This window comes from Artemia franciscana, chromosome 5 (assembly GCF_032884065.1).
Source record: "Artemia franciscana chromosome 5, ASM3288406v1, whole genome shotgun sequence".
In the NCBI taxonomy this organism is placed as follows: Eukaryota; Metazoa; Arthropoda; class Branchiopoda; order Anostraca; family Artemiidae; genus Artemia; species Artemia franciscana.
This window is the reverse complement of record NC_088867.1, coordinates 21,946,677-21,973,973: the sequence shown is the minus strand read 5'-3', so window position 1 is coordinate 21,973,973 and position 27,297 is coordinate 21,946,677. Positions and strand designations below refer to the sequence as shown.

The 27,297-nt window shown below is 35.1% G+C and overlaps 2 protein-coding genes across 2 annotated transcripts; both read right to left on the bottom strand.

The window, feature by feature from the left end:
• Nucleotides 1-100: 100 nt before the first annotated feature.
• LOC136027104 (uncharacterized) lies at nt 101-11,617 on the bottom strand. Its single transcript, XM_065704051.1, has 2 exons — nt 10,736-11,617; nt 101-3,882 (listed from the first exon to the last, which is right to left on the bottom strand). The coding sequence occupies exon 2, from the start codon at nt 2,206-2,208 to the stop codon at nt 1,186-1,188; it is 1,023 nt and encodes a 340-aa protein (XP_065560123.1). The 5' UTR covers nt 2,209-3,882; nt 10,736-11,617; the 3' UTR covers nt 101-1,185.
• Nucleotides 8,922-10,103, bottom strand: LOC136027699 (GATA zinc finger domain-containing protein 4-like). The gene has a single exon (XM_065705149.1). The coding sequence runs from the start codon at nt 10,101-10,103 to the stop codon at nt 8,922-8,924; it is 1,182 nt and encodes a 393-aa protein (XP_065561221.1).
• Nucleotides 11,618-27,297: the final 15,680 nt, after the last annotated feature.

Sequence of the window (27,297 nt, the reverse complement as noted above, 5' to 3'; positions counted from 1 at the left end):
GCATAAGGTAAGAGATTGAATTTCGTTAAATAACCTTGGGACATTTTTTGTTAAAATTATGCGAAGAGAAAAAATTTTTTTTATTTTTTTAGTAGTAGGCTAAAGGTTAGTAGGCTAAGTGTTAAGTTTAGATTTTTCGTGTGTTATATGCTATTACACTTATTTATAATAGTTTGTAAAGTTCACAGGTCCGGCGATTTTGGTAATTTCTAAACCTATTTATCTTACTATAAGTATATGAATCAAGATAGTTATACGGAGGTTATATATATTTTTTTGTAATGTTAGTTTTGGTAAGCGTAATTGATTTTGAAGAATCATTACCTTATTGCCATATATTTCCTGTTTCGTTCTCCTTTCTGTTCCTGAAACGTTTTTACTTCATTTGATTTTATATTTTTTTTTTTTTTTACTTTTAGTTGCATTTAGGGGTGTTTTGTTCAAACGCTACTTCTGCTATTATCTCGTAATAGTTTTCTTGGCTTTTGGGTCCGAAAATTGATAGTAATTGTAACCCGTTTACAAGTTCTCTTCCAAATTTCATGTTTTTAAAATTGGAAGTTAAGGAGGGGTGAAGTTTTCGTGCCTCTTTCCTTAGCTTTTTTACTTTTCTTAGGTCAACTAACGTTAAATGTGGCTTCCAGTTTTCTTGATTTACAATTCGTACTCCGCTTTTGGTAATTTCTTTCGAGACTTCTTCTATGATTGGATTTAGGCGCGTTTTAACTACCTCTTCGTTCTCTAATTTCGCATATATAATTTGTATACAAATATATAAAATATATATATTACAAATATATATATTTGTATATTGTACAAATATATAATTTGTGTTCAATTTTTGACAAATTTGGCAAACTTTGTGTTTTACATGGAAACCAAGCTGTTCGGTTTTTGAGGTATCTGGGGGGAGTTTTTATGGTTCTAGTTTTTAGATCAAAACTGTCCCCATTCCTCAACCTAGTAAGGTTGGGATAAATTAAGGTTCCATTTAATGGCATGATATTTCTTTTTCAATTTTTGTTAGTTATAAGCAGGTTAGTAAGTTAATTGGCGGTTACCTTGGTACTGGTTTCTTCTAGAATCGCGTATGACGTGTTTATTAAGGTATTGGTTTCTATTCTCTGCCAACCAAATTTTTCATTTATTTTACACGGTTCTTCCTTGTCTACAAATTTAGAAAAGTTACATAAGGGAGGAGGAAAAAATAAGGGTGGTAAAGGGTAAAAAGGGACCGTCTAGTTCATAATTTTCTGTTATTCTTAAAATTGGCCCACTATTGGCCAGTAAATTGCACTGTGACTTTAAAAGGTAGGGGGTTTTAAATGTTAATTGGAAGTCCTTTTCGTTGATTCCAGGTTCGTTTTCCATGTACATTATGTATTTCTTTAGGAAAGTGGGAATATAGAGGCTTTGCATGGAATAATTAATGTCCGTTTTTCTTAATATTTGCCGTATTTTCTTCCTGCATAGATCTTTTAGACTGAGTTCATCTGAGGTCGTGTGAATTATTTTATAAGTCAATTCCTTACGAAAGCATAGTGGGCTAGCTGTGTCTAGGAATTTCTCATACACAATGATGTCTTTATCTGGCAAAATTTTTGATCCAAAATTTTCATCATTCTTGTAGAATTTTGTCGTTACATTTATTAACTCCATATACTGTTCATCATAAATATAATGGCTTGAATTTTTTACAATTATTGGGTCAAAATTAGTACTGTATCTCAAATAGTGCTCATATATTCCCAACAATATATTTTCATCTTCCACAATTTTGTAATTCACATTTAGTAGTAAGTCCAGAAACTTTAAGGGCCATATTATTTTGAAACCTGATTCTTGTTCTATGTGCCAAAAATTTTCGCGTATTAAAGATGCTATTAAAGGATGCGCAACGGGGGGCATCGCTCGGAGTAGGGCTGCGAAAGTGTATGCAGCATTCTTGTGCCTATAATCGTAATCTTTGCTCAATATTTCCAGTGAAAATGATCCGTATAATAGGATGATTATTCCGTGTATTAGGAGATCCTCGTTAAAAATAACGGGAACTTTCAATAATGAATATAAGGTATTATATTCCAAGTTCCTTACTGCATTAGTTATTGCAGATTCGAAGATTATTTCCCGTAGTTCATAGTCTATTACTGAGAGGTTTGGTAAACTTAGGGTTTTATTTGAAATCCAAAATTCTGGTCTCGCAAACATTAGGTCTTGGTTGGTTTCTAGGGTGTCGGTATTACTTAAGGTTCTTTGTCTCGGCGTTTTCCTGGTTAGTATTAGTCACACGTATAAGCAGGCTAATTATCTAATGAGTAATTACCTTTTTCCGCCTTGAGTCCTTTTGGTGATTCGTCTAAAAAAAATTGTAGATTTTGTTTATTGTTTGAATTTTTTTGATTTTAATTTACCTTTATATGCGTCTTTTTTTGCTTCTACCGATTTTTTTCTCTTTAAGAAAATGTTATTTCCCCTTACTGCGTAATTTTGGGACGTTGGATCATACATAAATTTGGCGTAATGTCGGATTTCATCTAAGGGGCGGTGAATTCCTTCGTACTTAATACAATTTTCATTTTCCTCGATCTTATAACAAATTTTCGGTGGTCTACATTTATCAATTAAAAGTAGATCGGTTTGATTCGGGCCTTTGCAAAACCAATAGCTTATATTAAATTTTTGTTGTAGTTTTCTTATTAATAGTTGAAGGCTTGTTAAGTTTTTTCCTTTCTTATTTTTATTTGAATATTTAATTTTTACTTCTCCTCTCGCGGGTTGATATTTAGGAGTATTCGCTAATTTTAAGCCAAATCTATATGTATGAGGTTCAAATTTTGTTAAATCGTAATTGAGGTACCATGTTTCAGCATACACCTCTTTACCATTCTCATCTTGAACTAAGATCGCGGCCGCATATATAATGTTTTCCTTAGCATGGATAATTGAAATAAATTCTGTATCTATAATGGCTTTGGACATATTTTGGTTGTAAATGGGGTATCAATTAAATTAAAAGGGACTTAGTAATTTGGAGAAATTGGAAATGTTGAATAACGAGTAGATAAGTACAACGTATAGGGATTTTTATTCGAATTCGTTCAAACAATGTGTGAGTTTTATATATTACGGATTGAATTGGTTGGTCTAACATGAGTTGGAGCAATGAAGAAATAGTAATTGGGAATTCGAACAGATACGGCATACGAACTCATACGAAGTTCGTAGGCCGAGTCTGCACCAACTACCGACAATTGGCTTACGGTGAATTTGGTTTTGTTAAAATTCAATTTACAGTTTGTTGCAAATTACTTGTGTTTGTTCACTTTACTGCTGGCTGTAACAATGAAGAAGTAGCTTTCAAGGAGTCCCCTCAGGTAGTACGCGGCAAAGCAAGTTGAAACACGCCAAGCCTTGCCACTACAACCCGCAAGGGCGCCTCGCTTTCTCTATTCAGGTTTCGTGTATAGTAGACTTCTTGTAATTTCGAATGTAATTCTAGTTTCGAAATCTAAATCGTCTGTCTATGCGTAAGGTTTAGCAATATTAATAAGCTTTCTAATCAACGTTTTGTTACAGCTGAGTTATACTTGTGGTAAGATAGTTTACCAAAGCTACGGGTTATATTATTAGAGAAATTAAAGTTTTGAAGAATCATGAAGTGTCTCGCCTATTTATCTGGCGAAACGTTTAGTCGACGGGGCAGTTCTAATTTTAATTTTTTAAGATAATCCTTAACTTAAAGGGATTATTTTAAGAAAAATGTTAATGAAGCAATTGCACTCATGCGGTTAATCTTAGCAAAAATGTGATTTTGAACTCACTTAGAATAATGAGCACTCTTTGAAGATAGGCCAATTTTTCACTTGGAGTCTTTCAGCTTTCCTGAAAGGTACTTTCTTTTAAGGATGTTTTATTAAGGGATGGTTTCTTAGCGTAATTAATTGACAATTAGCAAAAAAAAAATGATTATTTTATCATAAATTTTTTTCTTTATCATATCCAGGACTGGTAGATTTTTGTTTTTCTTTTATTTATAATCTAATTTATCTGGTTTTTTGACAACTCGGCCTGACCTTGTTGTTATCTTCTCTTCGGTAGACTCGGTTTTTTTCTTTGGCTTCGCTAGCGATATCAAGTCAAACTTTTTATATTGTTTTTTAAGAAATTTTTGACCTTTAATTTGTGCCTTTTTAGCCTGGGCAGTTGCACTCTGTGGTCTTGTTCCTTCCACATCTTTGGGCTCATTTGTGCCTGATTCACTCTCAGTATCTGAGGAACTAGTTGTAGATTTAGTATCTGGTTCTCTTGAAGTAGAAGTTTGAGATTTAGGTGTGGATCCAGCCTGTCCTTCGTAAATTTCTTCACCTCGTGAGGTGGAGGGTTTATTGATTGACTCGTCCTGTTGATCTCTGGGTTCGGGAGAATTGAACGATTCTTGGGAGCTTTGGGAGGATTCAAATGTCTTCTTGGGGTGCCTCCACTGCTTGAAAGCCATGTCTTCCGGGGGGTGAGGAAGAGTTTGTATTAAGGTTTCCTTCCAAGATACCCAGTCCTTTGGTTTTGCCTTTGAGACGGTTATATCGTGATATTGTTGTTCATCTGTAGCTGGATTAGTATCAAATGTACTTTGTCTAGTTTTAATTGGGTAATTAATAAGATCCATGGCCTCCCGCAATGTTTGTTGCGGTTGGTAGACCTTTTCTGACTCTATGTCACCAGGGGTTTGTATAGCCTTATTTAATTCATCTTGTAACGAAAAGCGTCTGTCTATTGGCGTGACAGGGTGTACCAAATTATCGGGGAAACGTTTGGGTGGAAAAGGTGTCGAAATTCGATCCGGGAAAAATTGCGTTTGTGGAGAAATTGTATAGTCCAACTCTTCTGATTCTTCACTGGAAGAGGAATCGCTTTTCCTCCGTCTCCGCGTAACGGGGGTACTTTTTGGGGGGTAACCATATTTGTCATGGTTAGAAATTCATTAAATTTTTCTTCGTCGCTACTGTTTTCAAAATATCCTTGTTTGAAATTAAAAGGTTTAAGCTCACTTAATCTAGAGCGAGGTGGTTGATTTTCGTCCTCCGAGGTATTTGATGTTGAAGGTTGAGGGGTCCATGTTTCTGTGAATTTTGCCCTCTTTATACGACTAACGTGGGTTTTATAGACTTTTCCTGTTTTTGGTTTTAATAGTTTAAATGTAACGTTATTATCATACTTTTTGATTATTCTTAACGGTCCTAGGTACCGGTCCGAAAGTTTCTTGCCGTCCGGTTTGTTTTCGTTCTTTAAGTAAACGCAATCTCCTACTTGGAAATCGAGTTTATCCTTGACGTTAGGAATATTTTTTGCTTCTTGCTTTCTGTTTGATCTTTCTATTTCTTGTTTTACAAGCTTATAAGTTTTCCTCATTCTATTGATAAATTCTTGTTTATAATCTTGAGAATCATTATAAAATTGTCGTGACTCTATAATTTCATTATAAGGGATTCTAAAGTCTCGTCCGAATAATATATAAAATGGGTTATCGCGAATGACCTGGGAGTAAGCTGTATTTATTACATTTGTTAAATAAGGTAAGGTATCATGCCAATCCCTGCGATTTTCTTTCGTGTAAATACTTAAAATATTAGAAAATAGTTTGTGTCTGTTCTCGATTTTCCCATTGGCCTGTGGATGATAAGGGGTCGATACCAATTTATTTATTTGAAGGAAAGACATTAAATCCTTGGTTACTTTCGCTACAAAATTAGGGCCGTTATCGCTTAATACTGTATTGGGGATACCGAAATTAAGGAATATTTTAGCGAGAGCTTTCGACGTTGTATAGGCGCTTTGATTTTTTAATGGTTTAGCAAAAGTGAAACCAGAAAAATGATCAATCACTGACAGTACACAGGTATGTCCTTCATTAGAAGTGGGTAATCCTCCACTTGTACCATATAAATCAAAAGAGACTATGTCAAATGGAAACCGGGCCGTAGGCGTTCTTCCTATCGTTGGATTCGGGTAGACTTGAGGATTTTTTCTTAAATTACAGGTTTCACAATTATTAACATAATTCTTTAACTTTGTCAAGGCTGAAGTAACGAAAAAGTATTGTTTTAATCTGTGGAATGTCTTATCTAATCCCAAGTGACCTCCTACTTCAGAATGAAAGAATTCAAAAGCGGGTTTTTCCAAAATTTGGGGTAAAACTGGTATAACGGAAGTTTGATTTCTTTTATCAGTATCGGTTATTATCCTACATAGTATTTTTTCGTCGAAATCATAATAATAGTTATCAATTTCTTTTTTAAAAGATTTCATTTCATCAGGTAACTCTTTATCATATAAGAAATATTCTATTAGAGCAGCACAAGTATTATCTTTCTTTTGATATATTTTTATAGAATTCAAGGAATGTGGGCTGTCTTTCTGTTCCTTCTCAACCGAATTATTCTCAGCCGATTTCATTTTTAAACCTTTCTTTCTTGGAACGTACTTTGCTTTTATCGTGTTGACTTCTTCATTTTCATTTTCTACTGGGGTATTATCTGGAAATCTACTTAGATAATCACATGGGGCATTTTGTTTTCCCTTAAGATGTTCAAATTCATAATCTAAGTCTTGGATTTTCAAAATCCATCTCGCGAGTATTCCCGTTGGCTTTTTGAAAGTTTGCAGATATTGCAAGCTTTTGTGGTCTGAACGCAGTTTAAATTTTCTGCCTACCAAATAATGTCTGAACTTGTCCAAATGGTGGATAATTGATAATAATTCAAGCTCTGTAGCAGAATAATTACTTTCTCCAGAAGTTAAGGTGCGAGAAGCGTACGCTATCACTCTTTCTTCCCCATTTATTATTTGGGAGAGGATCGCCCCAATTCCCTTGTTAGAGGCATCCGTTGTAACAACGAATTGTCCTGTTTGGAAGTCAGGTAGCGATAAAATAGGTTCTGAGGTTAGAGTCTTTTTTAAATGATCTAATGCATTCTGAGCTGTATTAGACCACACAATTTTTTGTGGGTTGCCTCTCGTGAGGTCCGTTAAAGGTTTTGCAACTTGTGCGTAATTTCTTATAAATTTTCGGAAATAGCTCATTAATCCTAAGATTCCTCGTAATTGTTTAATTGTTTGGGGGGGCTTTATATTTTTAACGGATTTTATTTTTTCAGGGTCTGGGGAAATTTGTCCTTGCGTTACAACTACTCCTAAAAATTTTAGTTTTGTTTGAAAAAGATTTACTTTTTCTGGTCTACATTTTAAATTGCCTTCTCTAAATTTCCCAAACACTTTTGCTAGTGTCTCTAAATGGTCCTCCGCGTCTTTGTCCATAGCTATGACGTCATCAACAAAATGAATTATGTTATTTAGGCCTCTTAGTAAATGAAGGAGGGGTCTACACAATGCACTCGAACTAGTTTTTAGTCCAAATGGTACTCTTAAGTATTCATAAGAACCACATTCTGTTGTTGAAAAAGCTGTTTTAAAAACATCGCCCTCAGCTATTTTTACTTGATGATATCCTTGTGTCAAATCTAGGGAAGTAAATATTTTATTTTTATTTGATATTGAGTCTAGAATTTCGTCTATTCTAGGTAGGGGAAATTTGTCACTTACTACTTGTTTATTTAAAGCTCTATAATCTACCACTAGTCTAAGATCATTATTCTTTTTCGGGACTAAAATAACGGGGGCAGAGTATGGGCTTATGCTTGGCCTTATGATTTGATTTTTTTCGAGTTCATGTATTTTGTTTATTAGCCATTCCTTATGTTTATAAGGAATTCTGTATGGTTGTTTTGCGACTGGTGGCCCCGTGGTTTGTATTGCGTGTTCATAAAATGGGATAAGTCCTATGTCATCTTCAGATGTCGAAAAGACATCTTTATATTCCCATAATAAGTCGCATAATTTTTGTTTTAATGACACGTCGGTTATGTGACTTAGTTCGAATTTCTCAAGGAATTGAGATCGCGTCAGTGGATATTCTCTGTCAACGTAAACATTAATATTATTCACGTAGTTTTTTTCCAAATTTTTCCAATTATTAATGTCGGATTCCGATACTACTTGTATCTCTACTAAACATGTACCTTTACTTAGGATAATTAGGTCGTTTTCGTGGGTGTTCGTTACCCAAATGTAACCTTCTCCCTTTTCGTAATTTATAATTTGTTCTTCACACACTAAATATTTCGGGAGATCTTCCCAAGGCGATGCTACCCAAATTTCATTTTTATCATTAACTGGTTCTAACATTTGTGATATTTGGACCCTCTGCATTGATTTAGGGGGAATTTTTGTTTTACGCACTACAAATCCATAATATTTTTCGTTATTTTCTTCTTTTATTGAATTTAGAAGATTCTCCGCTGGGTTTTTTTCTGGAATTTTTATTTTTTCAAGTTTTTTCCATAAATAACAAATTTCTTGAATTTGTTTGTTTCTATACTCTTTCATGTTACCTATATTTTCCCTTACTTTGTTTGCTTGTATGTTATTTATCATCGATATGGTATCCGTCGGGTAGATAAACTTTGAATTTGCTACATCTAATAATATTTTATTTGATTTTAAAAAATTTGCGCCTATTATCGCTTCGTATGGAAAATTTTTACAAACTATAAATCGAGTATAAAAATTTCTGTTATCCTTGCGCAAGGCTAGATACACAGTGCCTTTCACATCCAGGTCGTGTCCGGTTACACTTGATAAATTGGGACAGATATTGCTCATTCGTCGTTTAATATAGTTGGGTAATTTATTAAATACTGATGAATTTATCACATTTACTGTTGCTCCTGAATCTATAAGGGCTGAGAAATAAATATTCCCTGCGTTGAAATTTTCAAATACTGGTAACATCTTATTATTATTTGCACTTAAAAATGGTATTATTACTGGGGGGGACCTATAAATTATTTTGCCACCAAATTTTGGTCCTACGAATTTTGGGGGCTTATATCGTTTCCCTGGGATTCCCAGATGTTAGATGTAGAATTTTCATTTGTTCTGTTTTGGGTTCCTTGGTTATTACTTGAGATGGAGCTATTATATGGCTGCCGTCGGCTGATGTAATTTTCTCTTGTATTTCTGTTCCAACTATTACTGGGTTGATTTGTTCTTCCACGATACCCTCCTTGATATTGATATGTATTGCGTTGGAAATTTCGACTTTGGGTGGGATAATTACCTCCTGTTACAAAGGTGTTTCCTCGATCACCTCTTGGGGCGTACCCACTATAGTTTGTCCCCCTGGACAAACGGTTACCCGTTCCCCTAATGTTTGGTCGATTATTATTGTTTGCAAAACAATTTCTTGCGATGTGTCCTAATCGGTTACATGTGTAGCACCTTAATGGTTCATTGTTAGTTTGTGCCCTTAATTGATTATTGGGGGCAAAACGTACTTGTCTTGGTGGTGTGGTGGTTCGAATTTGATTTCGAACAGGTTTGGGCGATGATTCTCGGGAGAAAAATCGCGGAGAGGAATCCCTTGATCTTACAGGGGCTTTGCTTTCTACAGCATTTATTGACATTTTTTGATGCTGCAGGACAATCGAATCAATTTCTACGGCTCTTTCTATTTCCTGAACTGCTAGTTCTAGGTTATCAATATTTTTAGCTATCAAAAGGCGGTATAACTTTGGGTTTAGTCCCTGCTTAAATGCATTTAGTATGATTTTTTCATATAATTCCCCTTCTCCTGGACCGTATCGCGCTTCTGTTGCGATTCTAACCTTATGCAAGTACTCACGAACGTTTTGGGTCTGTTCGAAAGTAACTAGGCCATGTTTTAGTTTATTCAATGAACTTGTGTCAATGAATCTTTTCTGGAAGGCCTGTTGCAATAATTCTATTGAGTTAATGGTTGAGGTTGCTTCTGTACCTATCGAGTTTTCGATTTGTTTTAGAAATGTTAGCGCCTGTCCTTTCAGTCTTAAAAGTAACATATTTTTTAATACTTTTAGGTCAATTTTTGTCATTTCCACAAATTGCCCTAAATGGATGTTGAATTGATCAACGTCCGTATCTGCTTCATATTCTGGTAATGATTTTGCAATTTCTACCGAAGTTGCAATAATTTGCTGCGCTTTTAATATTTCATCTTTTTCCTGGTCCATATTTATTGTAGACTTTTTTTTTTTTTTTAAATATGCGGTTTAAAATAATCTCAAAATTTTTTTTAATTTTTACTGTTTTTTTTTTTATTTTAATTTCTTAAAGATTTTGATATTTTTTGAATGGGGTATACCTATATAGAAAAAATGCAAAAATAGAAATAAAATCGCACTGCACCTAAAAATTCAAAAAGCTAGGTAAAATTGCACTGCACTTAAAAATCAAAATTAAAATGTAAGTAATCATATTTGTCTATGTTAGTAGGCATTAATTGCGTAGGTACTTTCAGTTCCTTTTCCTGCTTTCTTTACCCGACCGCGCCATATGTTACGGGGTGGTTTTTTGTTAAATCTTCTTGAGTTTATTTTAAAGGGGGTTTGCGTGGAGTTGCTTGGGACTTTTCTAAGTCTTAATAGTTTGATGTGGATATGGGAGCTAAATTATTAATAAAATAAAAAGGCTTCGTATAGAATCCCCGGTAACCTGGGAGACAGAACCATCTCGGTGTTTTTCGAGGTCTCTTGAAACAAATGTAAATTCCCTTGGGACCGTGCCTGAAAGCTAGAGGAACTGTACCTGCTGCCCTAATACATAGACAGAAGATGATTAAATACAATAAGGTTTATTTACTTACAATATACAACTATTGACAAAATAGCTTCAATGTCTTATTGCACTAAAAGGTGAACATGAAAAATTGATCTAATGCATTCGAATCCTTCCATAAAACTAAACTATTCGCCCTAGCATTGGGCTCATATATCTAACGCTCGATTTCTATCAACAAACACCCGCCAGACAGGCTTAGTGACCTGTGGAAGTTGGCCTCCACTACTATTGGTAATATTTGATCATGTGACTAATCGCGCATCCAAAAGCTATTCTTTGGCAAAGGATTTCTCTTTTGGTTTTGAGAAAAACCCATAGGTCAGAATAACTGGTTACTTTGTTAAGTAACATTTTTTTTTATCTAAATGCATGTAGTCTAATTGCGTTGGACTATGCAAATACATGTAGTCTAATTTGTAGTTTTAATTGTAGTTTTATCTAAATGCATGTAGTCTAATTGCGTTGGACCATGCAAATGCATGTAGTCTAATTTGTAGTTTTAATTGTAGTTTTATCTAAATGCATGTAGTCTAATTGCGTTGGACTATGCAAATACATGTAGTCTAATTTGTAGTTTTAATTGTAGTTTTATCTAAATGCATGTAGTCTAATTGCGTTGGACCATGCAAATACATGTAGTCTAATTTGTAGTTTTAATTGTAGTTTTATCTAAATGCATGTAGTCTAATTGCGTTGGACCATGCAGACTTGATAAATTTAGCAACTGTTAAATTCTAAATGATTTTATCCAAACCTTTTTCAAATTGAAATTTACTAAAGGGGTGTGACTGAGAAATTTAGTCCTGAATTTAAGAGTTCCTAGAAGAGTATGGATGAGAGATTTGGTCCTATATTTGAGGATTCCTAAGGGGATGTGAATGAGGGATTTGGTCCTGAATTTTATAAAGGGGGGGGCTGGTCTATATGTTACAATAGCTTTCGTTTGTCCTGTCAAAAAGAAAGATCATCGACGGTGGGTCATTTCCTTTAGCAATGATGATGGACGACTCCACTCTCACGCCCGGCCACCGGAAAACCGTCTAGTCTCTAGGGTTCGTTCTGACATTGTAGGGGCTGTAGCACGTGACCCAACATTGACAGTTTCTGAGATTCATAAAGGGGTTGGTGTTGGTTATATTTTGGGCGAAAGGAATTTAGCTGCGGTTAATTTGGACCGCGTCAGAAAGTTTGTTGATGCAGTGCGGAAGGGGCCTGATTCTCTTCCTCGATTTCTTGAAACCTTTAACGAGGCTATGCTTAAGGAAATACCATTGTTTCAAAACGATGACGAACAGATCAACCTTGAAATGCAGCAGGCCACCCTAAAGTACCTACATTTTTTCTCTTTGGATCAAGGCAATTCTCTTTGTCTTTTAATGTTCGACATTCACATCGATGTCCTGGCAAAAGCTGATTTTTTTATTCCTGATGTTACCTACCCTGGAACGTTCCACCCTTTCAAATATCTGCTGAATGTTGTTGTATATGACAGCGAAATTTTGCAATACGTTACTGTTGCCAGGGTGCTTATGTCTAATTTGGATAGAGGCGCCTATAAGAGTGCTTTTGGAGTTCTCTTTGACGAGGTGAAGAAAAAACATCCAGACTATTGTCCGGTAAACTTGATTGTTATCGCTGATTTCTCTGAGGCACAGAAGCAAGGTCTCAAGTCGGCCGTTGAAAGCCAGTCAACTTTCAATGAAAGTGACGATATACAGCAGAGCTTAATTCGAATACGGGGATGTCGTGTCCACTTTTGGCGATCCGTGAATAAAATATCTCAGAAAATCTGCAGTACTAAGGACGAGGTCTGTGAATTCAAATCTGTTACTCGGCTGCTCGAATCTGCTCCTAACAAACAACAAGCTGAACTGTGTTTTAGTGTTTTGTCTGGCAAGCCAGACCAAAAGCTTTTGAAGGCCTTTCCTTGTCTCATATCGGCTGCTGCTCTACGATACTGTGACGGATGGAGTCAAGCTGCTAGCTGGGTTTCGTTTTGGTCTAGGGCAAATAACTTAAAGATGATTTGCAAGGCCCTTTCCGAATTCACTGATAGAGAGTGGGACGTCTTGCCTGCGACTACCAATGCCGTCGAGTCCCATAACAGGATATCTAAGCCGAGCTGTAAGACCATAGCTGCAGCTCTTAAATGGTATTATAGGATCGACCGAACATGCGCCGTAAAATATGTTGCCGCAAGACATGGCGTTGGTATAAAATATCCCAGCAAACGCTGCAAGAAACCGGGCAAATTGTCAACTCCATCAGATTGGAATGAAGAAGTTTCTTCCCAAGACGTTAGTTTTGCTGCTAGTGTTGATGGGGATGAAGAGTTCGTGGGAAGATTTATTATGGTGAACACGGTAGGTGTCAAGGGTAAACACTACGGCAAGCTACTTGCTAAAGTGGTTGAGCGGACGGAAGACGGCTACCGGGCTATGTATCACGACACTCCATCGTATGAAACATACGTGGGTGGTCCCGACGACCCTGATGTTGATTTATTACCTTTGTCGTTTGAGCCTCCTCCTCCGCCGAAACAGAAACGCTAATGAATCGCCTTTTTTTCTGTTTCAACAAGTTTTCAATAGCTTTTTGAAAACATTTTTTTCTGGTTTTTCACACATGGTGACATAATATAAAATATTAATATATGGCGGTATTATTGCTTTGTTTTGTTGTTTTTTTAACATGTTTTTTAAATAGCATTAAGTAAAACTGACAGTTAGAATTAGTTGACAAGTAGTAATTGTTATTTCCCAGAGACTCTAAAGGAGAGAAGCGGTTGGGAAAGTGATTGGAAAAATATTTGTGGACTTTTTTTTAGCTTTTTTCGTTATTTTTGGGCTGAGACCATGGTACATATGCTTATTGTGTTTTCTCGAGGATAGGTAACGTTGTCGGTTGTCTGTTTTGCATTTTCTACGTTTGTCTAGTCGAATGTATCTCTTAGAGGGATTGTTCTTTTCAAATTCTGGTGTGTAGCTAAGAGCTCAGCCATGGTCACCTACAGCTAAAAGTAGACGCTTAGTATTTCTTAAGCTATGTTTTCGCATAGTTCAAATTTTGCAACCAAACAAGAATTTATCATTCGCATCCAAAAATTGGCGCATTCGATCTGGCAATTTTTCACCGAGATTGAGTTGAAATACTTCAACACTGTCCGGATATTTAGGCACAAAATTGTCAGAGTTTAATTGTAAAAGAGCATTAAGATGCTTGCTATTCACCACAATTCATAGTTTTCCTTCCTACGCAACTAAAGTTCTGCTGATTATAAGCTGCATCCTAAGTATAGCCATTCCTTGTACAGGGTTTTTAAGTTTGTCTGAAAATTTGCATACGTATTTCGCTTCTGTGGAAACACGGATGCGAAATACACTACACGGGATTCGGTACAATGTTTTTGCTGGACCCTTTGGAAACATAGCTTTAAGTCAACAGACCAAATTTGCTAGTTCAAATTTTTTTGTCAAATCTTTATTTTGTTCACCGCTATCGCAATATCAATATTTTTTTTGAGTAATTTTTTTCCAATTAATTGGAAGACACTTTTTTTTACAAAGCTTTATTTTGTTCACCGCTATTGCCTTATCAGTATTTGTTTTCAGTAATTTTTTTTATTCAAACTAATTTTGTTATTTCTAGCTTGAAGTTTTTATTTTTTTTTCTCTCTTCCTACTTGCAGTTTATGCTCGTATTTTTATCCTAGTTTTTAGAAGAACAGTTGGTTTTTAGTTACAGCTAGACTTCACTTAATTACAAGACTAGCTGGCCTGTAAGTGGTCTTACTGTCAGTTTGCACAGAAAGCCGCTAATTAAACGCTTGTTTATGATGGATCATTATCACTTAATTTAGCTACATCTGGGGATATGTTCCAATGGTTCTCAAACATGGCTAAGGAAGCAAAAACCTTGAAGCAATGGAAACACAAAGACACTTCTGTCATTGTTTTCATCATTTCTTTTTCTTAACATCAGTTATTTTCAAAATGATTAAAAATGGTCTCATAAAGCTGTGAAATTCTTTTTCTTTGATTTTTCTTGTTTTGTGACTGTTTCGTTTTTAACTTTGATTCTGTGATCAATAATCGTACAATCAATAAAAGAGATTAATTTTTACATAGTACTTTAAGTTTTAGTTAGGATTCGAGTCAGGGCTAAAAATTAAAAGAAGTTAAGCTAGTTTTCGTTTCGCCAGAAGAAGACAAGAACTGGCTAGCTACTGGACAGCCCAGAAGTAGTGTGGTTCCGAAAGTTCAGGATGCAGCGTTAACTTCGCCTAGCATTATCAATTTGGACTAAAATTTCATGTGTAATTATCACAGGGGTAGTGACACCAAAAACCCTAAGAAGAATTCCATCAAGTTGCAGCATTCAGGTGAAGCTTCTCAAAAGAAGCCTAGAAAACGCGGGTGATACTGTGAAAATCTGTTGTTTTTTTTTACGTAAACGAAGCATTTTATACCGTGCAAATAAAAGTTGCGCAAAATTTAGTACACAAATTGAGAAATTTCTGACCAAAGGAAGTTCCAATAGAAGTGACTAAGGATAGTCTTCCTTTCAAAACTTTATATTTCCAACTTAAAAGCAGCCGAAAAAATCAAATTTTACCGTCATCAACTACTTGACTAATGAAAATTTTTCGGGGGAAAAGTTACTTGCCAACTAGATGTTTAATAGAAGTGTTTCTGTGGCAATGTTTGTTTCTAGCTTGTTGGAAAGAAAATACTGTTGAGGAGAAACTAATTGTCAACTGGTTGGATAAGGAATAGTTTTCTGGGGGAAAAATTTCTTAATAATCCCAGAATAACAACAGCTTTTCTTCTACATTAAAGGTCAATCGTGCCAGTTGTTTGACTTGTCTTCAAATGAAAAAACGGCAAAGTTGGATCTTAGCGCCAGATAGAAATTTACGAGTGGAAAGTTGTTTTTCTGCAGAAAAGGTTGTATCCAAAGAGATTTCACAGTAAAGTTGATTAATTTAGTGTTTCTGGGGTAATTTTGTTTGTTAGTTAGTTGGTATGCAGAATTTTTTCTAGGGCAATAACTTTTTCCAGCTAGTTGGAAAAGGAAATGTTTTCTGGGGCAAAGTTTTTCATCAGCTAGCTGGTTAATAAAAATTTTTCTGGGGAAAAGTTAGGCCTACTTGCCAACTAGATGGTTAATGGAAGTGTTTCTGGGGCAATGTTTGTTTTAGCTAGTCGGAAAGAAAATGTTTTTGGGAGAAATTACTTGCCAACTAGTTGGAAAGAAAATGTCTGGAAGAAATTACTTGCCAACTAGTTGGAAAGTAAGTGTGGCCTGGGAGAAATTACTTGCCAACTAGTTGGAAAGTGAATATTTTTCTGGGGCATTTTTTTTTCGTCAACTAGTTGACAAATTTGATTATTGTTGGGATTATATGCCTATAGCAAAGCTGATTATTAAGGGTAGAACTTTAAACTAAGCTTGTTAAAATTTTAAATGATGGTTTTTTCTCTGTTTTGAAAAATAGTTGAGCTTGGTAAATTGTTTTCTTAGGGATGGATCAAGAGTTCAACTGCAGCATCAATTGAGAGGGAATTTCCCTAGAATTTAAAAAACACTTCAGGGTTTTTTCATGGGAATAGCCTATATCTATTTTGGGACATCCATCAAAGAAACAAAAACACCCCCTAGATTTTAGAACTGCACTTAGCAATGGGTATAATATATTGTGGTTACTAAAAACTTTGACAATCTTACACATTTTACCACTAATGATTTATATAAAAAAAAGATGATATAGGCATATAACATTACATTTACCAATAAAAACCTTTCTTTAGACCCACTAAAGGTTAGATAGTAATGAAAAAGCTTCAATTACTATTTTTAACAGAGTAAGCCTCATAGCTTCTAGAAATTTAGCCATACCTTTGGGACCAGGGATCCTGAAGTAGGTCAAAATCTTGAAAATGAGCTTCTAGTATAGGTCATTTGTAAAAAAAAAAGAGTATCAAAACTGAGACAAAAACATCCTTACATAAAGAAAAGAAACAAGACAGATAAATAAAGGAACAAATAGCATTTAGGCCTTTGCTAATAAAATGCAAGATAGAAAAGATCAAAACTTCAATTATGCACCTGTTTTCTTTAAACAGATGGGAGGATCAAACCTCCAAGCTTTGAAAAATTCAATCTCACTTTGGGACCAGGTAAGTAACTTGCTAACTAGATGGTTAACAGAAGAGTTTCTGGGGTGACAGCTTTTTCAAGCTAGTTGAAAAAGAAAATGTTTTTCTGGGGAAAAGTTACTTGCCAACTAGATGGTTAATAGAAGTGTTTCTGTGGCAATGTTTGTTTCTAGCTAGTTGGAAAGAAAGTGTTGCTGGGGAGGAATTACTGGTCAACTAGTTGGAAAAGGAATAGTTTTCTGGGGCAAATTTCCTTGTGAACTAGTTGACAAATTTAAATATTGCTATAGAGATTGCCAAATTATCCAACTAGATGGCAAAAATATTTGTATCTATAGAGAGATTGGATAGTACCTTTTTATATAGGCTTACATGCTGTGTTTTTCCATTTGTCAAAGGGTGGTGTCCCTCCCTATACCACTTGGTTCATATAAGATTTATCCGATTAATATCCTTTAAAAACTTGCATATCAACTTAAGTCCATCAGCACAATCACTGTTCAAGCCTGCTCCGCTTAGTATGTCACTATTCTGTCGAATTCTGTTTTCCCTAATAAATTTTCGAATATCCTTCCTACTGTCTTCTGCCACATAATTGCACAGCTTCAATGAGCAGTAAATTCGTTAGGTGAAGGATAAGCAAAAAATTGAAGCAAAATTGATTAAAAATTTTTTGAGGGTTCTATTTTTTTAGTAAAATATAAAAAGGGGAGCAAAAAAAATATACGTGTATTTTACTGAGATTTTATTTAACTTGAGGTTTAGAACCCTTGTTTTTTTTTATTTAAACTTTAAAATTATAAGAAACCAGTTCTGCTGCACTGTCTTTTTATGTAAATATAAGCGTCTATACACAAAAAGACGAATGCAACAGAGAACAGGCTTGTACAGAAAAATTTACTGTCCGAAATTTACTGCCCAGCTACTTCATTATCTAGAAAAGAAAAGAAAAGTCAATCATTTGCAGACAATAGACAATAAATATTTCCGAACTAAAAAATGTATAAAAGGATAAATTTTGAATACTGGCTAAATACATTACAAGAGCGAAAACCTCAAGACCATATGAAGAAAACCTTTTTTCTTCACATGTAATTATGCTTACTATTAACAAATCCTTTTAGACTTTCCTGGAACATTTTGTGATATAGGAAAAGCACAGATACAAATGTGTTCCTTAAAACTGAATTAGTCAATACAAGATAAATGCTAAATGTGAAAATGAGCACTACCTAAGGAGGGGCGGGGGTAGCATGGATTAGTTTTTGGCAATATATATATATATATATATATATATATATATATATATATATATATATATATATATATATATATATATATATATATATATATATATATATATGTAGCTAAGCGTATTTTACTTAGTATCAATTCTGGTACCCCTTTTAGTGAAATCCAATTGAGTAAGGTCTTCGGGGATGGTGAGAAGGGTGGTGAACTGTATGAGAGTCAGGAAGGTGTACTACGTGTAACAAGGTCGTAAGAAAGACGCATTTGCACTATCAAGAACGGCACAGGAGCGACTAAGGCCCAGCGGCCACAGGGCAACTGTTTGGAGACTAGAATTGCTAACTGATTGCGCATGCAATTGTTGTGTGACCATGGCCTTGAGGAAGTGAGGTCCAACCCACGAGGCAATCCAGATGTGACTGGTTTCCAATCAGTCAAAAACCGGTTCCGAATGAGACCCCAGTCATGGTCACAGTTGCGTTGCAGTGCTGTCCCAGACATTTTCGGGAGCTACCGCGTTGATATTGTCCAATTATTTTGGCTCTCAACATGTCACACCAGGAATTAAACATGAAAGTAGACTAAAAGTAGACTAATATCATGATTGTCAAAATGGCTAGTATACAATAACTGAGCAGCTAGGGGTTTTAAGTTTAAACTTTAAGGAGAAGGTTGAGAAGAAAATCGAACTGAATCATAAGAATATATGTGCATCCAAGTAGTCAAAAGAGCACATCTCCAATATCTTAGTAATTTCTAAGGGTATTAAGTTGTAACCTTCAATCATTGGTGAGGAGGGTGTCGAACAAAATCAAAGTATACTATGTACACCTAAGAAGTCGAAAGGGCGCGTCTGCAAAATATCAAGAGCGGCTAAGAGTATTTAGTAGACGCTTTCAGAGGATTCTGGGGGAGGATTCTAAACTAAATCGAAAGACACGATGTGCATCCATTTCGTCAAAATGATGAACCTATAATATAACAAGAATCGCTTAAAGTTGATATAATATAACAAGAATTGCTTAAAGTATAAAGCTGAAATCTTCGGTGCATGTTGAGATAAATCCCGAAGAAATAGTCAAAAGACAGTGTCCACAAACATGTCACGAACAGCTGTTGATATCAAGTTTAACTTTCAAGGAATGATCAGAGAGCAAATTGAATTCAACGATAAGATACTACATGCATTCAGGTTGAAAAAAGGGCATATCAAAAATATCTCAGCAGCTTCTTTGGGTAATAAGGCGACTTTCAGATAATTGTACAGATGGTACTGATCAAAACGCACTATGTGCATCAAAGTTGCCAAAAAGACATATTGACAGTATCTCAGGAAGTTCCATGGACCACAGTAGAAACTTTCAGGGAATAAACAAACATTGTTCAACAAAGTCAAAAGCAACTGTCAACATAAAGGTAAAAAAAAGGGCGCATTTATAATATTTCAGGAACAACTAACAGTATTAAGTAAAAATTTCGAGTGAATATCGAGAGGTATATTGAACTAATTCAGGAGACATTAAGTGCATTATGAATGTCAATATGGCATATATGCAATAACTCGGGAACATTTAAGAGTATCAAGTGGGAACTTTCACCGAAAGTTGAGAGAAATGTTAAACTAAATCAAAAAACAATCTGTCTTGAGGGAAGGCCCATGGGGATATTGAACTAAATCGGTGAACTGTATGCATCCAGGGTGTCAAAATGGTTCATCTGCAATACGGCAGGAAGGGCTAAGATATTTGAAACTTTCTGTAAATATTGAAGGTGATGTTGAGCTAAATCAATTGACACTATCTCCATCCAGGATATCAGAATGAGACGTCTTCAATAGTTCATATACGGTTAATGGTATAGATTAACGCCTTAAGCGACCTAGCTGAAACTGTGAGGAAATATTGGACGGAAAGGACAAGTAGATACTAAATTTTGATTTGTTGATCAAAGGGAGCTCATCAGCGACAAAGAATGTTTGAAAAACAAATGGTTGTATTGATTCTTAGTTTGAAAGTGTGTGTTATAGTGTGTGTTATTAGTGTGTTATATTCTTAGTGTGATCTCATTAAAATTTCAGGCCATGAAGACACCTCAATAAAAGTTTCAGATCCAAGGGAATCGCAACTGGAAACAAATCTTGACAGGGATTCTTCATCTCCTTTTTTTTTTTTTTTTACAACAAATTGGAACTATATTAGCTAATATACTAGCTCAAAATGCATAAATGTAAACAAACTAGCTATTAAAGCAAAATATAACACACACAAAAAAATTCCTCCAACGAAGTGTTTGATCATTATTCGTCTATATCAAAGGTTGTAACAGTAGATTCGACGGAACAGCTTCACCCCCCAAAAATTCCCAAAATTGTTCACATTTTTTAAAATACTAGTACCCGTACCCAACCATTTGTAGTTCTATAATATAGCTGTTTTTAGAATTCCTAGCAAAATTTTGTCCAGAATATGAAGAGCAACCCAAAATCTTTTTGCTTTTATTCATCAATAAAAAAAATATCAACAAAACTTACAGAAATTAATTTTTTTAACTTAACAAACAGAAGCTGTTTCAACAAAAGAAGTTTTTTAAAATAAGTACAGAACTAATTTAAACCAAAGGGGAGTAGTTGTAGTGAAAAAAAAGTCATGCTTAAAACGTAAATAAATCATTCTAAATAAACTAATGAAACCCTCTGACAGACCGTATTTCAAACAGTAGGTGGTGCAAATATCGTAGGTAAATACCGCTTTGTAGGGCTGTAATGAGAGAAAGGTAGATATAGCTGGGGCACAATCTGCGGATAAAGGATGACAGATTACCAAAAATTGTCCTTTTCAGCCAACTGTCTAGGGCTAAACAGAAAGCAGGTTGTCCGCAGTTGAGGTGGGAGGATGTCATAAAGAAAGATTTAAAGGGAATAGAAACTTCCTGGGAGGGTGTAAATAGGGAGGCTCTGAATAAATTGGGATAGAGGAGCGTGCGTAGCTGTGTTGGACTCCAGTGGCTTGGTGCTGCGGTGAGTTCTTCATAGTAGTAGTAGTAAAGAGAGTGGAGGGGGTTTCCCCCCAACTCCCCCCCAATGTCGTCAGATCCGGTTGGGATTTAAAATAAGATTTCTGAGACACAATATCATTCCAAACATCAAATTTCATTAAGATCCAATCACCCGCTCATAAGTTAAAAATACTTCCTTTTTTCTATTTTTTGCGAATTAACCGGTTCCCCCCCCCCCCAGATGGTCAAATCGGGAAAACGACTATTTCTAATTTAATCTGGTCCGGTCCCTGATACGCTTGCCAAATTTCATCGTCCTAGCTTACCTGGAAGTGCCTAAAGTAGTAAAACCGGGACCGACAGAATTGGCGATTGCTATATGTCACTTGGTTAATACCAAGTGCCATAAAAAACCAAAGGTCCTCTATGAAGTTCAGGCTTTAAAATAGTGAAATGGGTGACACTGACTGCTTCCTTTGAACGTGAAAGTTTATTACGAAAGCATAGTCATATTGACTTTTATATACCGAAGCCAAGTCATATTGCTTCGATATATTGATTTTGTTTTTCAAAGTGTGAATAAGGTAACCCCTGAGTACTTTTATGATTTTTTTTTAAAACTAACTCGTTTTATCACCCTTATTTTGCCCGAAATTTGGAGGATTTGACTCACGAGAGAAGAAATACAACGAGAGCAGGATTTGTTCTCAGGAACATAGGTGTTAGCGTCTGGAATGACCTTCCAGTATCGGTCAGAGCGGCAGTAAGTCTGGCATCATTCAAGAGTTTGGTTAAACTCCATTTTTTAAAAAGGAGAGAAGTGTCATAAGAGGAAAGGGTATTTATTTATTTATTATTTAATATTAATTATTTTGTTTTTTTACCCCCCCCCCCCAAAGATTTTTTTTTCTTTCTTCAAAATCATTTGAAGAAATGATTTAGCAGATTCATGGTGGTTAGAATTGCGGCCACAGTCAGGACTCTTTTGTCTTAAGAGTGGCCGTTAATGGTAAATTCTTTGTTTAATTTATATGTTTTGGATGAAAATAAAAAATATCTATGTATATAAAAGAAAAGAAAACATGAAAGAAACTAGAACCGATGAAAAATTAAGATTTCTGTTACTGTTTCCAGTCCTATTGATTTTCTGTTTTTTCTTTAATTTAACACATTCAAATTTTAAGAATTTCATTCAAACTGTAATTTTACACTATAAGAGACTTGCAAGTGCATTGGCAAGGGAGCAGTTAGATAGAGCCACTGAAGTGTCTTTATTGGTTGAAAAATTCCGGGATTTGAAAGCCAAGCTTTCGAAGGTATGTTCTAGAAAAGCGAAGGAAGTAATTGAAAATTATGAGGTATAATGATCACTGACTCTTATATATCCTATGTGACCGCCTCAAAAATAAAGGTATCTGTATATCACACTTTGTGACTGATCGTCGCTCGAGTTTATTTTTATTTAAATAAAAATATCAAGCTTTTGAACTGCAGGTAAGAAGCGACATAGGAAGCTGAGGAATAATAGTGACTCTGGAATAGTTCTATCGGTGTCAGTGTCGCCACCTAAATATTATTTCTGTCAAAAACTACTACAAAATTTGCCCATTGTTTACATATAGTATTTGTTATTGGGAAGTATGCACATATTTCTCGGGAGATGAAGTGGAGTTATCTGCTGGCAGGATTTTCCACGGGGATAATTTTCGATGATAAGGGAAGCTTCCAGGAATTTAGTTTTTCAATGAGAATTTTACGCTGGAGAAATTTGCTTGAATTGACAACTTGCATGCAAACAACGTCATTTGATTTTTTTTTCCGAAACCCCCTGCATATTTCAAGGTTTGAGGGTTGAATATTTGAAGGTTAAGGATAAGAAGGTTTTCACCTTCACACCCTTAGCCTTAATTGTAGTATTGGTCACAGTAGTAGTAAGAGGTGGCGTTTCGAACAGAGTGGGGTGGAGGAGAAGCGTAAAAGACATTCTAGGACCACTGGGCCGATACGATCACCCCTGGAAAAAAAGAACACGCATTCGTGATTTGCCTTCTGGCCAAAAATACAAAATTCCGTATTTTTTTAGATAGGAACTTGAAATTTCTGCATAGGCCTAAATTTCCCAATTATATTTGAAAAGACTTAGTCAGGTTTTAGGTTTCAATTTTGGCAGCCCTTTTCTTGCCCCCTTAAAATTATGGGTCAAGTTTCAATGTTTTTAATTCTGTAGGGCTCTAACAGCCAAAATTGTAATTTATATTGTTGCTGGCGATTTTCTTTTTTACTAACTTAAAGATAAGAAAAAACAATTTTAATATTAACTGCTCCATTATTCAACCAAGTTGTTCTTTGGAGAAAAAGAGTTATGACACCAAACAGGGTCAGTGTTGCGATTCTCTGGGCATTGAGATAGCTCTATGACCAATACTGTACCTTTAGAATCAGAATTTTATCCTGCAGCAAAATTTTGCATTAATTTCAGTTGTAATGTTACTCTTTGACTTCCCCCCCCCCCGACTAACAGACAAATATATACCCAAAATAATATAAAGAAAGGGATTGCCATTGTTTTGACAAATCGTTAAATTAGTTTTAAAAAAAGAGTGACAATTAGGAAACTCACCTTAAATATACAATTCAAGGTATATATTTAACCATTTGGGGGTAGGGTGTGGGTTATTTAACTTTCCAAACAAAATGAATGTTATATTTTGATTTGGAATAAAACTTCGCTTCTAAAGGTATGTCTATTTCTTAGGTATCTCAAACAGTGAATACAAAAATTTACCCGAAAAAGTAATATTTCCGGAAAATACCTTTTCTTAATTCAGGACCAAGCAAAACACAAGAAGGTTTATAGAATTAAATGACAGAAGTTCAAGAATTTTTATTATTGTTAATTAAAGGTTATTTTTTATCATACTTAAAAGATAAGAAAGCAAGTTTTAATATTACAAATTTTAAATCCCAATTTTTTCTTCTTTCAGGAAAGCAGCTTTAGCGTAATTTGAAAAAAAAAAAACAACAAAAAAACAAAAACAAGTAATCAACTCAAAAATAGAAACGTAATGAATTCCTTGTTTAAACTTATAGAATTTTGATTGGAATCAACGAACAGTTCTTTTTTCGAATTTGAAGACAAGGAAAAATAGCTTTGATATAAGAATCTCTTTAATTAGAAATAATCTTTACATCAGAAAGCACTAACAGTTTCTTTTCTTGAGCAAAGGAATTGTACCCTTTCTTCGAGAAAAACAAAACACAAACCTCTGTTCATCTTGCGTCTATATTAAAATTCAAAAAGCTGATTGAAAAAACTGATTGAAGACACTTAGTCTAACTGATTGAACAGTATGAATGTGAAGTAACACCTGCTGAATAACCCCAATCAAATTGGTTACTCAAATTTACAATATTTCGCGTCAAGTTTTGCGAAGTTAAAGGATTGCTTCTTTATTTGTCAAAATAAAACCTAAGTACCAATTAAAACTTATGTTTTAAACTTAAGCTTTAAAGTTCTAAAACCTATAAGAATTATAGAGAATTTATATAGTGTTTTTATTTGCACTATGCAAATTAATTGGGATAAATTGTTAAACTTTGTATTTTAAAGACCCTAGGGATTTTAGAATAATAAAATTATTGTTATTATTGTACCCGATTATATTTCCGTCGAAAATGCCATTCGTTAGTCCTAAAATCAGTAAAAGCAAAAGTGAAACAACTTGTTTAACCCATTGTCTCATTTTCTCAGTACTGTGAATTGTCGATAAACTCTACTTATATTCAACCGCCAACATTGATAATCTACAATATTCAACCATCAATATCGATACTATCGATATATTCAACCAAAAATACTAATCATCTACAGTATTCAACCAACAAAATAAATTCAATCGATAGATTATTCCCTTCTTTGCATAAGTATAGTCAATTTGTCCTATTCCGAGAGAACCTTGAAAGTTATTAGAGAAATTGAAATAATATTTGGATTGCAATTGAAAAGTATTGAAAACAGCCAATGATTAGCTCTGCTTCTATGATCGTGATATTTGGCATATATATTTATTTTGTGAAATATAATGCTTAATATGAAGTATTTAGCAGTTGCGTTAAGATCTGGCTACCCATTTGTAAGATAAAAATACCGTAATTTGTCTAATTTTTCCGAATTAACACCCACGCAATTCCCCCAATGAGAGCAGAATCAGTCCGTTTAATGTCAACAACTTATCTAGGACATGTTCTTATTCTTCCCACCAAGTTTCATCTCGATCTCTACACTCTGAGCGTTTTCCAAGATTTTCAGTTCCCCCTCCAACTCCCTCCAATGTCTCTGGATCCAGTTGGATTTAAAATGTGAGTTGGATTTTAAAATAAGAGATCTTAGCTACGAGGTCCTTCTAAATATCAAATTTCATTGAGATCCGACCACTCGTTCGTAAGTTAGGGTCAATGGGGTATTATGAGAAGGCCAGGTGGGGTTATACCACTTGCCATCCCCAAAGGCTGGCTCTACTTAATGCTTTCTTATGAAAACAAGAGATTCTCAGCAATTACATATATGACTCAAATCTTAAGAATTTGTTTTATAAAGCGCCTAAAATTTCACCACTGGCCTTGAGATATAAATGTCTACAAAATCGTCATTGAGGGATGCGGACTTATAAACAATAAAATGAAAAACAATATTTCCTTTGAACTGAAATCAAGGAGTAACATTAAAACTTAAATCGAACAGAAATTGTACCGTTTACAAGGGGTCGCCCCACCTCAATCCCTCGCCATTTATGCTAAAGTTTTTGAGTTATTAAAAAGCGTATTGTTCTAATTAACAAAACATGTGTTTCAGGAGTCATTTTTAAGCAATTGGAGCAAAAAGTCAAACTTCAGCGTAAAGAGTAAGATATTGAGGAGGGGTAGCCCACTCTAAAAAATTCTCTATAAAACTCTCCACCATAATAATTAGCTTCCTATAAAATGTCTCGAAGATAAATTGGAGCCATGATGCATCCTATTCCCCCCCCCCCAAAAAAAAAGCAATTCTATAAATTCTCCAAACTTTGACAATTACTCATAAAATGTTCTGCGTCTCTCCTATATTCTCAACAAAGGGTGCAAGTAGACCAGCCTCCCGGCCATTTTCATCATAAGAATCCAAGTGTGCCCTACGCTATGGCACAAAATTTGCAAACACCTACCGTCAATGCCTTGGGACGCTGTACGGTAGTTTCAGTATAAACTGAAATTCCTCTCAAAACATTACTTTAATCTGGTTATAAAATCATAGGCTGCTTTAATCTACTGGTGGTAAAGAGCCAAATCCAACATGCCAAGGAAATCATTAGGTTTGCAATGAGGACCCTGGTTATTATTCCATGCCCATGTGAAGCCAGCTTCTTCCGGCGTGGCTTTAATCTGTTTTGGCCACCTCGCCTTTTTAAAAGATTACAACAAGTTATTGTGAGCCGCCTTCACTAGACGGTTATCGAGCAAATGTAATATCTGTAACAAAAATTTGATCATCTTGATAATGCTCTTATGACACAAATTTGGTAAACCCAGGTCACCTTTAAGATCCAAACTGCTTTCAAGCCGACTACTTTTTTAAAATACATACACTGCAGAGACTTCAATTGTCTCATTGTAGTGGCCCCCCACAATAAAATCGTGAAACGCTGCCAAAAACCTAATAAGATGAAGAAAGGCTGAAACAGAAAATTTAAAGAAAGCGAGAACTTTAAGGGAAACAATCATGAAAGAAGTTGTATCTCAGTTAATACATTTGTGCATCTTAAATTCAGTAAGTCAGAGAGGCAAGAAATGTCCTCAACAAATTGTTTTAGCCTTAAATATTCTAAAGAAATTTGGCTCCTCGTTACAAGGAGCATCATTAAATTAAGCTTTTCAATACTTTCATTACAGCTGTGGCCAGGCCTCCCTCCTTAACCAGGTATGGCTTGAATGTGTAGTTTTATCGTTGGACGACACAACAGGTTCCAATTTGATCTGCAGTTGGTCTTTATCCGCCAAGACCAAGATGTAAACTGGTACGCGTAGACATTCCAAGGGAGAAGGTTGGGCGGTGCTTTCGGTAGCAATGACAAACCCTATGTGATGGTAAGGCTTTATTTGTAGTTTTTCCATTGAACAGCTCTAGTTTAGAAGAGAAAACTCCTACAAA